This window comes from Sarcophilus harrisii, chromosome 3, assembly GCF_902635505.1.
Source record: "Sarcophilus harrisii chromosome 3, mSarHar1.11, whole genome shotgun sequence".
Lineage (NCBI taxonomy): Eukaryota > Metazoa > Chordata > Mammalia > Dasyuromorphia > Dasyuridae > Sarcophilus > Sarcophilus harrisii.
In genome coordinates, this window is record NC_045428.1 from 323635762 (window position 1) to 323651731 (window position 15970).

General features: G+C 33.4%; 1 protein-coding gene across 1 annotated transcript in view; it reads right to left on the reverse strand.

The window, feature by feature from the left end:
• CNTNAP5 (contactin associated protein family member 5) overlaps positions 1 to 15970 on the reverse strand; it is an 876250-nt gene that overhangs the window by 293553 nt on the left and 566727 nt on the right. The window contains exon 13 of the mRNA XM_031959885.1: positions 10886 to 11086. Within this exon, the coding sequence (XP_031815745.1) occupies positions 10886 to 11086 (201 nt within the window). The remainder of the gene's footprint in view (positions 1 to 10885; positions 11087 to 15970) is intronic.

Here is a 15970-nt window from a genome sequence, read left to right on the forward strand (position 1 = left end):
TGTGTATATATGTATATATATATATACACAAATGTATGTGATTGTATACATGTATGTAATATGTGTGTGCAAATTAATTTCACAAGGAGGTACTAGCAGCTTATATAATTGAGAACATTTTCATGTAGATGATCCTAGTTAATTTGAGCTTTTGGGGAAATTCTTAGTTGAGAATATGAAGGCATGGAAGTCAGTCTTTGCAAAGGCAAAGAGAGAGAAATATTAAGTATGTGAATAACAGTAACAAGGTGGATTATGTTGGACTACCAAGTGTACAAAGGAGAATGAGGTATACTAAGGCTGGAATAGTTTGAATCAAATTGTGAGGTTCTTTAGATGGCAAACAAGAATTTGTGTTTAATGTTATGTCATACCATAGGGAGTCACTGAAACAGAAAATGGGGGAATTACATGGTTAAATATGTTTATGAAAATCACTTTTGGCAAGAGTGTGGAGGACATAATGGAAAAAGGAAATAAATATTTGAGTCAAGAACACTAATTGGGATATTATTGTAATAATTCAAGTAAGAAATGATTATGAGGACATGATTTAAGATGTTGATCTTGTGAGTAGATGGAATGAGATAGATATGATAAATGCTTGCGAGGTAGAATCAATAAAACAAGGCAACTGATTGGAAATGGAGAGTGAGGGAGAGTGGTAATTGAAGGTGATTTTAAGGTTATGAACATTAATGACTTTAAGTATGGCAGTACTCACAAATAAGTAAAGAGTTCAGAAGAATTTTTATATTTTTTTTAAAAATGATATTGAATTCTTCTGTGAATATATTGATTTTAATATACTTATGGATAGGTATGCAGAAATGTTTGATAGTTTTTAATGCAACACTGATTATATTTATATATATATGTATATATGATATAGATATCCATCTACAGATAGATCGATAAAGAGATCTAGAATTCAAAGACATGATTTAATTATAAAAAAAATTAAAATCAACAATTAAGTCATTTCCAAATTTCATTTGTTGTCTGTTCCAATCTTTTCTATGCTTTTTTTCCCTCTCCATTCTTCAATTTTGATAGGGCCATTGGTACAGGAGAGACAATCAATGGCTATCCCTTTCCAATTCATGAAATTATACCTGCTTTGACCCTTCAAGTCATTGGGCACAGCATGCCAAACTACAATTTCCCAAGATAAGCATGAGTATATAAGACCCACATTTATATTCTCATATGAAAAGTATATATTTTAAATTCCTCTGACAGACTGAATCCTTAAGATAACAATAAAATCTGAGCAAAAATACAAGATTAAAGAAGAAACCCTGTGAACAATATATAAGAACTGTACTAAGGAGGGATCTCAGAGATGCTTAGCTAACTCTATACCATTCAAAGATTATTCATAAATCAGTTGCATCCCCAGAGCATATAAAGGAATTCCTAACAAATCCAAACATTGCTTTACACAGGAATTTCAATTGTCTGACACAGTGTTAGGAGATAAAATGTAGATCAAAAAGTTTCTGAAGTCCATGAACTGAACTTCATCTACAGGGAAGCAAAGAAATCCCCAAATAGATCCAGAGTCTACTGAGTCATGACCCACACATAATTCCATGAAGGATGGGAAGAAGGGAGAAAATTTGGAATTTAAAAATTTACAAATAATGAATATTAAAATACTGTCTTTACATGTAAATGGAAAAATATTATTAAAACAGCATTTCTCACACACACACCCTTTATTTTGATGCTCAAAGGAAAAAAAAAACTTTATTGCCTAGGAATTTCATGTATTGGATTTTTTTCTCATGATATTAAATAAATGACACAATCTAGATAGATATAGATATAGATAGATAGATCCATATCCATATCTACAGATAGACACATGTATGATTTGGAATGTATGATTCAAATGATATTGATACTATTTTCTTCCAGAGGTTTTTAAAAAACATTTTGATGATTTTTGTTTTATAGACTAAGCCACAATATAAAATTCTGAAATATAAACATCATGGCCTCATGATTTAAATTTGCTATGTTTAATTTATCTAGAAATGAGTGCAATAAATACTTTTTGACTGACATTGATAAGCTTTCAAATAATAACAATTTGAATTTACAAAATACTTTAAGGATTCCAAAATACTTTTACATATTAACTGCTTTTATTATCATAACAGTTAACATCATTATACCTATTTGACAGATGAGGTAATTGAGCATAGGCACAAAAAGGTGACTTAATCAGCATTAAGCAGCTAATAGGATTTGAACTAAGGGCTTCCTGATTCCAGTTTCTATCTTCTAGCTACTGAACCATCTAAGATAATAGAAAGCATATAACAAAATCTTCAAAAAAATACTTTTCAGAGCCACAGATGCAAAATTAAAAGAGAAGGGTTGTTTAAAATTTTATCCCCAATTGAAAAGAAAAGTTGTGATAAGATCTTGTCCCAAAATATCACATGAGGCTCGGAATGCACTAAGTATATTGCACTCTGAATTATATTAGAGGCTAGACCAAACTGCCTACCATAGATAGGATAAGCAAATTAAGGATCTTCTTTGCAAAACAAATGCCTAAAGATGCCCAAGTAAAATGATGACTAAAAAAGGATGTGCTAGAAGTCAACAAAATTACCCAGGGATGAGCAGATGGTGAACAAGGAGTCAAGAATACCAGAATGTTACAAATTATATTAAACTTAAAGTATTTTTAGGATAAATTAAATTATAAGTACAATGTCAGAGGGTGGTATATTTGTAGAATTGATTATCCTCAATAGATAGGAGAAACTGAAAATTTAAATAGATTCTATATCCAAATAATCAAAAAATCTGAATTCTACACCTGGAGACTTCCCAGTGAGGGAGATTCATAAAATAATGATTTAATAGATTAACCAATAAACATTTCCTTGGGACACATAAAGATTAAGTCACTTGCTAAGGCTTCTTTAATTAAGGCAGCTAGGTAGTCAAGAGAGATAGATAGCAAATACTTGAATCCTAGTTCTTGAGTCAGAAAGAACTGAGTTTGTCTTATCCTATAAAAGCACCAACTATATGAGCCTGGCAAATAATTTCATCTCTCTTGCCCTCGATTTCCTCATCAAAATGATATATTGATATTACCTATATCTAGGTTGTTATGAGGATTAAATGAGGTAACATTTCTAAAATGCTTTGCAAAACAATAAATGCACCAAGCAGTAGTAGTAGTACTAGTAGTACTAGTAGTACTAGTAATAGTAGGAAGAGGAGGAGGAAGAGGAGTAATAATATTAATGCTACCCATGTAACCAAGATTTGAACTCAGACATTCTTGACTTGAACCCCTGTGTTTTATGCACTATAGCCAAAGAAACAGTACAGATGAATTAAATAGAGGCAATGTATCAAAGTAAATTTGATAATAAATTGAAAAAAAGTTTGGGTGGGGGACAGAAAACCTAATTTAAAAGAAAAGTAAAAAAAAAAAAAAACTATAATCTTGATTATAGCCGCTTTCTTTCCACCTACAATTTCTCACCTTCTCTTTCTCTATCTCTCTCTGCATCTCTGTCGCTGTCAGTTTATCTCACTCTTTCTCTCCTTCCTACATAACATGGTCTAGAAATTAATTCTCATATTCTGTCTCATGAATTTTCAACTTCTCTTTTAATGATTCCTCATTTGTTTGCAAAATAAATTGTCCCATTTCCTTTTTATCATCAAACTTCTCAAAAAAGAAATTTATATCTGATAAATCTCTGTGTACTACTGCTAGTACGTCCTCATCCCCGGTAGTCTCATTTTTAACCCCATCACTTTTATAAAAATATTATCTCAAATATCATGTTACTACCTAAAAGACTAATCCCAGTTTTTATCATCACCAACTTCTCTTCTTTATTTAACATTGTTGATCAAAACTTTTTTTAAAGGGGGAGGAGGGTGGCAGAAAGGAGAGGTGAGGATACTCCTTCTTAATTTTAGCTTCACATTCCAATATCAAATAAGTTTAGAATTGGAAAAGACTTTATTGGCCATTTAATACAACCCATACCTGCAAAAATAATCCCTACACAGTAATCTAATAAGATATCATTTGGAATCTGCTTAAATTCATTCAATAACAGGAAACTAATTTTTCCTTCCTCTAAGTCAGTTCCTTCAACTTTTGGATAACCATTTGATTCTCACAACTAACTCCTACTGAATAGAACTTCAAAATGTCTCATTATGATCCCTCTCTGATATAGTTACCACTTTAGTATAGACCCCTTTTTTTACCAATTTCAAAACAAATTTTTAAACTTTTCTTTTTTTTGATTGTTTGTTTTATGTTTTATCCTGATTATACATGTATATTAACATTTTAAATACACATTTCTTTATGAAACCTGTTCAGCTTCCTAAACTATTAAACTTTCTGATAGATCCATCTCTATAGTATGCTCCTGCCGATCTGTTCTTCCTTCCCCCAGTAACTTGGCATTTCTTGATCCATCATTATTTTATCAGGACTTTGGATATACTCCTTTCAAATTTCACTTATTAGTGGAACAGTTCAATTCCATTCTTTTTTTTTTTTTATTCTCTTGATCCTCTTGACTCTTTACCCTTTCACTTATGATATCTTGCTAAATGTAAACTATATCCAGAATTGTCTCTGCCTGTCAGGAACTACTGAACTAAAATAGTGATAGTTGTATCCTGACTATCCTGACTAAATACATCACAAATTTGCCTTATCTAATCTCATCTAAGCTCTTATAATCCTTTTACTGTTATGTCAATTTAATCATGTCTGTCTCTTTGTGAACCCATTTGGGGTTTTCTTAGCAGAAATATTGGTCAACAGAATTAAGTGACTTTAGCAGAGCATACAGTTAGTTAACCTCTTAGGCCATACTTGAACTCAGGTCTTGTTGACTCCAGGATTGGGGGTACATCCACTGTGTCACTTTTACTCCTCCCTAATTATCTCTTTATCTCATTTTCTGTTGTCAATCTTCAAAGAACACATTATCCCCCAAAATCTCATGTGACATTTAAGCCTCATATTTTATTTAATGAGGTCACTTTTTCCCTGTTCCTCATCTCACAATTCCTTGGTATTTCCTTCTATCACAGAAATTATTAACTGAAATTTCTGTCATGAAATGCTATGGCAACATGGAGAAACTTATTGACCCCTTCTCAGAAAAGTGTTTTTAAATAATTGAAGGAAATGATAAATTTCAATTAGAAGTTACTAAGAATAAAATTTCTTTTTCTCACCCAAATTCATGAACACTCTGAACTCCCAAGTTAAGAATACATGTACTATCATTTCCTGACATAGTCTAATTTCTGATGAAGAGGAGTATCTTCTTCTTACTCCTCCACATTCACTTACTTGCATTCTCTCCCACATTCTCTAAGAGATTACCCTTCCCCCACTATCATCTCTTTTCTCTATAATCATCCATTTATCCCCATTATTTCCTTGCTTCCTACAAAGATGTCCATGTACTCCCTCATTCTAAAAAACAAACAAACAAAAAAACACCTTCACCACAGTTTACTATTCTTGCTATTGTCCTTTATTTCTCTTCCTCTTTTCAGCCACACTCTTTGAAAAATCCATCTACTATCTGGAATTTCACATTTCCTTTCATTCCTTACCTAAGCTATGAAGGCAGACTACTGATCTCATAACTCAACTGAAATAACTATCACCAAGTAACCAACATTCTCCTAATCACCAACACAAATAGCCTCATATTCTGTGATTTTTCTATTACATTCAACAATATTGATATTCTCTCCTTCTGAATGCTTTGTCCTACCTGAGTTTTCATGGTGCCATTTTCTCTTGGTTCACTTTCCTCTTATCTACCTCCTTTACTGCATGCACCCATGTCATTTCTAATAACTATAGTTGTACTCTAGGATTCTAGGATTATTCTTTTCCCTCTTTTTTTTTTCTCTATATAATTGGTGACTTCATCAGCTCACATGGTTTCAATTGTAAACTCTTTTAAGGTCACTCCCAGATCTACATATCTTAATCTCTTTAAATTTTAGTCTCACATTATTATATATGTTCCTATTCATTACAAGATGTATTGTAGACATCACAAATATCACACATTCCAAATAGAACTATTTCTTGTGGTATAGCTGATAAAGCACTAGTCCTGAATTCAGGAAGACTCATCTTCCCTAATTCAAATATGGTCTCAGACACTACTTGTGTGACCTTGTACAAGTCACTTAACCCCATTTGCCTCAGTTTCCTTATCTGTAAAATGACTTGGAGAGGGAAATGGCAAACCACTTGAGTTTCTATGCCAAGAGAACTCCAAATAGGATCACAAAGAGTGAGACATGACTGAAAATGACTGACATTTTCCATTTGCAATTTTCAATTTTTCCTATTATTCTCAAGGACACAAGTTTTAAAGATTTAAAATCTTACTATTATCAGTTAATGTTTACTTTTCATTATTTCATATATGCATTCATTTGCCAAATTTTATTATTTCTTTCTCCATGGCATCTTTTCCTATTTATCCCATTTTCTCTATTCCTACAACCACCATTTAAGTTCCATGTGCAAAGATTATCATAACCTTGATATTGCCATCACCCATACCGGTAACACCTCCATATTCAAGTATATATATGTGAGAATGTCTGTGTTTGTGTAAAATTATTCTTCATATCCTTTTATTTTTCAGTTCTTTCTTTGTATTCAGAGAACATTTTTCACTTGTCCTTTATTGTTATCTTGAGTATTTCTATCAATCAAAATAAGATATTTGTTCAAAGTTGTTCTTAAAACAATATCACTGTTACTGTATATTTTGTTCTCTTTGTCTAAAAACAATATAGCTGTTATTGTATATAATACTCTCTTGTTTCTGCTCATTTCATTCTTCGCTACTTTGTTCCATCCCGTTTCCTTCAATGTTGTCCCTTCTGTCACCTTTACTCTTTCACTTATTTTCAGACTTACTTGATTGGCTCGGTTCCTCTTTTCTACAAACCTGCCCATGACTCTCTAATGTAGAAAAAAAAAATCACCTCATGCTTACTTCCTTGATAACTACTATCCTATATGTAGTTAAATATCCACTGTAACAATGCCCTTTTTAATTAAACTACTTAAAAGATCACTAACATTAGATGTGTCCATTTTTCTCTTCCTCTCTCTCTTTCTAACTTGTTACAATATAGCTTTTAACCTTTTTATTGCTCCTAAAATTTTCATTCTAAAATTACCACTGATTAATTAATTGCCAAATCCAATAACCTATTCTCAATCATCATTGTCCTTGGCCTTTCTATAGACTTTAACACTGTTGATTACTCTCACTCTTCCTTAAGATCCTCTTCTCTCTAGGCTTTTGGGACAGTATTATATCCTGACCCAGCCATCTTTCCGCCACCTATCTGATCGTTCTTCTGTTTCCTTTGCTGGATGATCCATCCTCCACATCGTGTTTTCTAACTATAGGCATCCCTCAGAGTTCTGTCTTAGGCCCTCTTCTCCACTCGCTCCATTTCATTTCTTTCCCTACATTTTGTTTGGTAATATTATCAGTTCACGTGGATATCATTACCAACTCTAGGTTGATAATTTTCAAATCTACTTTTCCTGTTCCAGTTTCTTTGCTGACCTCCAATCTCACACTTTCAACTGTCTTTCAGACATTTTGAACTGGATATTCAGTAAATATCTTAAACTCAATTTATGCAAAAGAGAATTTATTATCTTTCTTCTTCATCCCTTTCCTTTCATTTTTATTTTTATATTTAGAAAGATTATACCACCATTCTCCCAGTCCTTTATGTTTGAAATTTAGGAGTCTGCCTAGAATGCATACTATCTCTTTCTTCTTCCCTATTCAGGCTCTTGCCAAGAACGGTCTATTTCACTTTTGCAACATCTTTTGTATATGACCCCTTCTTTCCTCAGACACTGTCAGCACTATAAAGTTTTGATTATTAGCAATAGCCATCTATTATTTCTGTCTGCTTCAAGTCTCTTCTGTACTCCAGTCCATCCATCATTCAGTCACTAAAGTGATATTTTTTTTGCAATGCAGGTCCAATATTGCTTCTCTCTCTCCCCCCCGCCACACACATACACACACAAATATACACACTCATACATACATGCACTCAATAAATTCCATTCATTGGCTCCCTATTGCCTCCAGGAGCAAATGCTAAATCATTGTTGGTATTTAAACCATCTCCTTTATTTCCTGTCTTCTTATACCTTACTTCTTACCACTTAGTCTTCAATTCAATGACATTGGCATCCTGACAGATTCATGAATAAAAATACTTCTCTCTGGACATTCCCTCTAGCTACCCTCTATATCTACAATGTTCATCCAACTGTAACTACTGAATCCTTTAGTTCTTTAATAAAATCTCACCTTATGCCTCTTTTTTGTATCTCTAGAGTTTAGTATAGTGCTTGAAACATAGTAAATGCTTAATAAATGTTTATTAATTGATTGTTTGACCATTCAAATCCTTCTAAACTCTCACCTGGACTACTAAAACAGTCTCTTATTTGGCTTTCCTGTTTTAAGTTTTTCTCTACTTCAATCTATTCTCCACTCATGCCACTAAATTGATTTTCCTTTACTACAGGTCTGATTATGGAACTGCCTTATTCAATAAACTCTAGTGACTTCATGTTGCCTCCAGAAACAAATATAAATTTGTCTGTTTGAAAATTTAAATCTCTTCACATCTTGGCCCCTCTCTACCTTTTCAACTGTCTATACTTAATTCCTCCACTTTAAATTTTATGATATAGCAAAACTATCCTTACTGTTGTACACATAGCATTCTATCTACTCTCTCTGTGCCTTTGTACTTATGCCCTATTCTTGGAAATGCTGGTTTTCTTCAAATTTCAACTTAAGTACTACATTCTATGTGGGTGCTTTTTAAATCTTTTTAATCTTCCTCAACTGTCATGACTCTACTTCCCAAAAAAACCCAATATTCATTTTCTGTTTTTTATAAATATACTTACATGTGTGCATATTATCTCTCATTAGAATATAATCTGTTAGAGGGCTCTTTGTTCTTTGCAATTCCTGGCACACAAAACACCTAATAAATACTTGTGACATATTGATTAGTCTCTCTATTTCTTTCCTCTTGCTGTTGTAACTTACTTTCTGATTCACAGATATTTGTACATGTGAACCTGTTTCTCTTTTGCCCTAAGAAATAGTGTTTCTTTGTTATTCCCAAGATAAAGTTAAGATTCCTGAAGATAAGTGGCACTGTAAAAGGAGCACTGAACCTGAAGTCAGGAAGATCTCAGACAAATGCAGCCTCAGATATTTACTAGTTGTGTGACCTTGGACAAGTCATTTAACTTTTATTTGTTCAGTTTTCTCAATTGTAAAGTGGGAATAATAATAGTACCTATGTTTCAGGATTATTGTGAGGATCTATTGCACTAATATTTATAAAGTGGTTACGATAGTGGCCAGTCTTTAAAAAGAACTTAATACTTGTTTCTTTTATTTCTTACTTTCAATTATGGTCCTCCACAAAAAATTTCCACTTTTATGTTCTATTGCTTATCTCCATGCAGAATCATAACAAACCAGTTCACTGCCCTCCATGCAACATCTGTACTTTCACAATTCTATCATTTTTCTCATTGATATCTATTTCTACCTCTCCCTTCATTGGTCATAAGTATATGTGAAATTCCTGCCTATTCTTTAAAGTCTGACTCAAAGGTTACCTCCTCCAGAAATCTCTCCTGCCTCAACAATCTATTCTAGAAAGTTACTGAAATGTCCTCCTTTTCTGAACTCAAAAGTCATTCATTAACATTGCTCTTAGGCACTTTTTTCTGTATTATTCTCGTATTGAAGATACTGAAATAATAGTTATTTACCTGCCTTTCTGTCATTTTATTTTCTGTCATTTTATAATGCCTTTTGCATTATAAACTCTATAAAGGTAGAGACTATGTCATGTAAACATTTTTATCTCTCCCAGGAGGCAAATCAAGAATGCTCTACAAGTAACAATACCTTAAAAATTACTTATAAACATTAAGATAGATAATATTGGATTCTAAAATATTTTTGATACACCCAGAAGCAAGAGAGTTATGGGCTGGACAGATTATACTGATGAATGCTGACATTCACTGTTGGATTTTCATTTGGCTAACATGATGCATTCCTTGGTTGGGATAATGAGATAGAGAATCATTTTAATAGGAACATCAAAGCATTAGAAGTCAGCATTCCACTGCATATTCTATAATATAGTAAATGTGCTACATTCTTTGTTAATGAATCCCAGTTTCTAGTTCCTGAAATCTGCTAAATTAAAAAAAAAAATGAAATAAGCCTAAATTGACTTGAAAGGGAAGATAGTAAATGGTTTGAGTGGAAGCTTGTTACCTATTTGTAGTAGCCATAGAAATAATATTACCCTGAATTTATGGAAGCCTTTAAAACTTCAAAGCAATTTGATAGAAGTTATCACATAAGATCTAGGGAGACTTTTGAATGTTTGAAGCCAAAAGGGACATTATATACTTATAATTATTCCCATGTGGTAAATGAGGAATATGAAGGCCTGTTAAATGATGTGTTCAAAGTCAGAAGGTGACACATTGAGAGAGAAACAACTTAAAAGGCTTTCTAGAATAACCTCCTCATTTTATAGATGAAGAAAGGACCCAAAGGCAATAAATGGCTTAACCAAGATCACAAAGATGGTAAATATTAGAATCAGGACTGTGACTTGGGTACATTGGAAAATAATTCCTGGATTTAACAATTTTCCTTCCTGGTCCTGAAAGGTATAAATGGGCAACCAACAATGGCAAAGAAAAGAAAGAACTAAGATTCAGAGAACTTACTGGGGGTGTTCAGTAGACGAGATTTCTTGCAATGGTAAATGGCCTCCTGCTCACAATACTCGGCACTGTTGATCATAGCCTCCAGCTGCTCCATGCTGCTGCTGTAGTTAAAGTACATGACATAGGGCCTCTTGGGATGTGCCCCTCGCACTCGAGTGAGCTCTGTGTTGTTATGCTGCACGGCAGTCCAGATCTTATCCTCTGTTCAATGCAATATAACAGAAGGAGATGTTACAAAATAAAGCAGCAAGACAGCACAGAGCCCCAAGCAATAACAATCAATCATTCATTCAATAACTGTTTATTCATGAATTGCCTCTGCTGTCACTCTTCCTCCATTCTCTGCTAGTTGATGTGCGGGATACATAAAAAGGAAGATATGTCTCCCCTGGTCCCCCCAAACTCCCCATGTCCTTCTACACAGACTGTCCCCCCACACTCACATTTAGAGGCTTGCTATATGCTGAGACTGCCAAGATTTATTTATAACACGGAAATTAGACAATTTAGCATTTAGCAATGAGTTCAACATTTTGGGCTAGAAATTACATTCCATAAGAATTCAGAGAATGAATAGCACATAAAACAATATATTTTTGACTGCAATTCATTTTCTATTTAAAGTTGGGAGTATTATAATGGTTAAAATTCTAACATGTGTATCATGAAGTTTTAGCTTCTCAAAACTAGTGATTTCTATGCTGCCCTCTAACTCCACTCAAAACATGTTTTGCCAAACCCAAATGGAAAAAAAAAAGTTCTAAAAGTGATTTTTAAAATAATTTCTTTTAAATTACCTTAGGTCAAGGAGAATAAGGGAGCAATATGTGTTACTTAATAGCTCATCATGTTTATAGTTCATTCATGTTACAAGAATATGGGCAAAATATTCCACAAAGTAAATTTCTAGTGCATATTAGCAAATGAATCTCCATATTACTGAACTGGGAATGATAACTTATTTTGGCTGGCTCATTGCTGAATGAAATTAGTGAACAAAAAGGTGTGAAACATTTTGTGACAAGGTCAAAGAGATTATGGCAACCTCTGAATTCCTCATGTTTCATATTCAGTATTGTCCTAAAAGTCAAAATATATGTTTAGCTGGCAGATGTGAGTTTTTAAGTTTGCTCTTTGCATTTAGTGTTTATTAATATGCCTTCTGGCATGTAGAAGCTTGGGAGAAAGATTACTTTTATATGAATGAGGAACAGAGGCCTCCATTTTCCCTTCAAGACTAGCAATATTTAACAATTTAACACATATTTATGGAACATCTACTATGGAATAATGGGTATGGCTTCTTAGGTTACAAAAAAAGATAAGATAAAATACCAATGAGAATTTTCCTTCTGAACATGTGCTATTGAAACTAGGTGGTATTGTGAAACATTTATCTATGATATTCCTTAGTATAGATATGCCTTTTCTTTTATGAAAATTTATTTCAAGGTTTTAATTTTTAATAGAAAAAATCTGCTTGTTTCACATGTTTTCCTCTTCAAAATACTGGGGTATTGCAGATTTATTTTAACTTTTATTTGTTTGTTTGTTTAATATTTCCCCCAATTACATTAAAATAATTTATTTGCATTTGTTTTTAAATTTTTTGTATTCTGGGTTCTCGTAAAGCTATGCAAAACATTTCCATAAAAGTCAGGTTGTGGGGGGAAAAAAAAACATAGGTCTCCCACCATAATGAACATAAAAATCCTCAAGAAAAATTAAGTTTAAAAAAAAAGGAGAGAGAGAAAAAGGGAATGCTTTAATCTGTATCTTGATATAATTCCTTCTCTGGGTATGGATAGAATTTTTCATCACAAGTTCATCAGAGTAGTTGTGGGTGATTGTATCATTGAGAATAAATCATTCACAGTTGATCTTTTCATGACATTGCTATAACTTTGCATACAATGCATTTCACTTTGCTTGAGTTCATGGAAGACTTTCCAGGTTTTTTTGTTTGTTTGTTTTATTTCTCCTGAGAGCATTCTACTCATAATTTTCCAAAGAACAATAATATTCCATCATAAACAAACACCACAATTTATCCAACCATTTCCCAATTGATGGGTATCCCCACATTTTCCATTTTTTTGCCCATAGAAGAGAGTTATTATAAATATTTTTGCATATATATGTTATTTTCCTCTTTTTTTCCCCAAATCTATTTTGGTATTCATGCCAAGTAGTGGTACTGTTAGGTCAAAGGATATGCATTAATTTATCACCCTTTGGGCACAGATCATATCTTTGGATCATTTATCAATTGGGGCATGACTTATATTTTTATAAATTTGATTCAATTCTCTCTATGTTTGAGAAATGAGGCCTTATCAGAGAAACCTGCTTTGAAATTCTTTTTGTAATTATTATTGCAAACTCTATTTCCTCTCCATTTATTCTCTCTCCTTTTACCCTGTCTCTCCTCAAAAGTGTTATAATATTGAACACTCCCTTCTCCAGTATACCCTTTCTTTTATCATCTTCCTCCCCTTTTCACATCCCATTCCCCTCCTATTTTCCTGCAGAGTAAGATAAATTTCTACACCTTACTATGTATGGTATTTCTTCTTTGAGCCAATTCTGATGAGAATAAGATTCACTCTCTCCCTCTCTTCCCCCACTGTAAAACCTTTTTTATGGCAGCTATTTTGAAGCATTTCACTTCTTCCTTTTCCTTTCTCCCAGTATATTCCCCTCTACCACTTATTTTTATCATTAAAAAAAAAAAGATATTATTCCTTTATAGTCAACTCACACCTGTGGCCTTTATCTATATCTCTAACAGCCATAATAATGAAAAAGTTCTAATGAGTTATAAGTATTACCTTCTCATGCAAAAATGTAAACAGATAAACCTTATTTAATTCATTAGGATAACATGTTTCTAATTAGCTCCTTATGCTTCTCCAGAGTCCTATATTTGAAAATCAAATTTTCCATTAAGCTCTGTTTTTTTCTTTACAAACACTTGAAAATCCTCTATTTCATGGAATGACCACCTTTTCCACTGAATGGGTTATGTTCCATTTTGCTGGGGATTCTCGGTTTTCATCCTAGGTTTTAATCCTAGCTCTTTGTTCTTCAGAATATCATATTCTAAAATCTCTGATCCTTTAAGGTAGAAACTTTAAAATCTTGTATTATCCTGACTAGCTTCACTATACTTGAATTGTTTCTTTCAGGATGCTTGTGGTATTTTCTCCCTGACCTGGGAGTTCCAGAATTTGACTATAATATTCCTGAGAGTTTTCTTTTTGGGATCTCTTTAAGGAAATGCTTGGTGTATTCTTTCAATTTCTATTTTATCTTCTGGTTCTAAAACATCAAGACAGTTTTCCTTTATAATTTATTTGAAAGGTGATTTCCAGACTCTTTTTTTGATCATGACTTTTAGGTAAACCAATAAGTTTTAAATTATCTCTCCTAGATCTATTTTCCAGGTCAGTTGTTTTTCCAATGAGCTAGTTCACATTTTTAAATTTTTAAAATTTTTTTTGTTTTACTTTATTGTGTCTTGATTTCTCATAAAGTTATTAGATTCCACTTGCTCAATTTTAATTTTTTAGGAATCGTTTTCCTCAGTGAGCTTTCGTTCCTCCTTTCCCAATTGGTTAATTTTGCTTTTTAAGATATTCATCTTCTCATTAGTTTTTTTGCATTTCTTTTTGCACAATTCTCAATTCTTTTCCTAATTTTTCCTCTCTCTCTCTCTCTCACTTGATTTTCAAAATCCCTTTTGAGCTCTTCTATGGTCTGAGCACAATGCTTATTTTTCTTGGAGGTTTTGGATGTAGTAGTTTTGACTTTGTTATCATCTTCTGTTTTGAGCTTCTTTGTCATCATAATAACTTTCAATTTTAAGAAAAATTTTTTTTGTTTTCTGCTTGTTTTCCTAGCCTATTACTCTGCTCTTGACTTTTTGTTAAAGTAGAGTTTTGTTTCCAGAGTAGAGAATACACTGTCCCAAACTTCAGGCTTATTGTGCAGCTGTTTTCAAAGATCCTTCTAGGAACCTGATCACAAGCTCTCCTTTCTGCCCTGGAGCTGTTAGAAATGTCCCTGACTCATTGTAACTGTAAGATCTAGTATGCTACAGCAACACTGCTTTATTTGGGATCAGGACTGGGGCTGGAGCTATTGCTGATGCGGGGTGCACTGGTGAAGCCTGCGCTGTGATTATGCACTGTGCTCCCATCCTGGTTCCACAGACTTTTTCTGTTTACATTCCTAGTCCTCTTTGTTGTCTGTGAGCTGAGAGGTCTGGGAGCTACCACTACTGCTACTGATTCAGAGGTCACCTGCAGCAGGGACCTGAATTGGGACTGGGGCTGGGCCTGCACTGGCTCACCCTTAGCTGGGCCTGCACAATGGACTCCCACTCCGGTGTCATGAACATTTTCTGATAACCTTCCAACTTGCTCTTGACTGGAATATTTTCTACTCTTTCCTTTTTGGGTGTTCTGATACTCTAAAATTTGCTTAAAGTCATTATTTAAAGGAATTTGGAGTGGTTTGGGGGAGAGGTTGAATGAGTTCCTGCCTTTACTCCACCATTGTGGCTCCACCTCAGGTATTTCAGATTTGAGGAAATATGTATACCAAGTTTTAATATAGCCACAGGGCGACAAATTGAGGAGGGGGTGGTTCAAAACTGACCTTTCATATGTATTCATACAGGTGAAATAATATAATGATGAACACCAAAGGCAGCTTGAAAAAAGGAATTAAACCATAACAGGGCTACTTGTTACCCTGCTCTCTTCTGTATATTATTCCTATGTAACTGACCTGTATTCAATCTTCTTTATTAGATTTTCATCTAAGGCATACCCACTAATCATGAGGATGTCTCAGAGTCCTGCATCCTCTTCTCTTCTGCCTCTGTACAGTTTCATTTGACGATCCTATTAATTCATGGATCTAATCAGCTTCACTATGCTAATGATTCTCAAGTTTACTTATTGTGCCCTAATGTTTATTGACCCTGAGTTTCACATCTCCAACTACTTATTGAACATTTGAAACTGGATGTCTTGCAGACATCTTTAATTCAAGATGTCTAAAACTTAAACCTTGTTT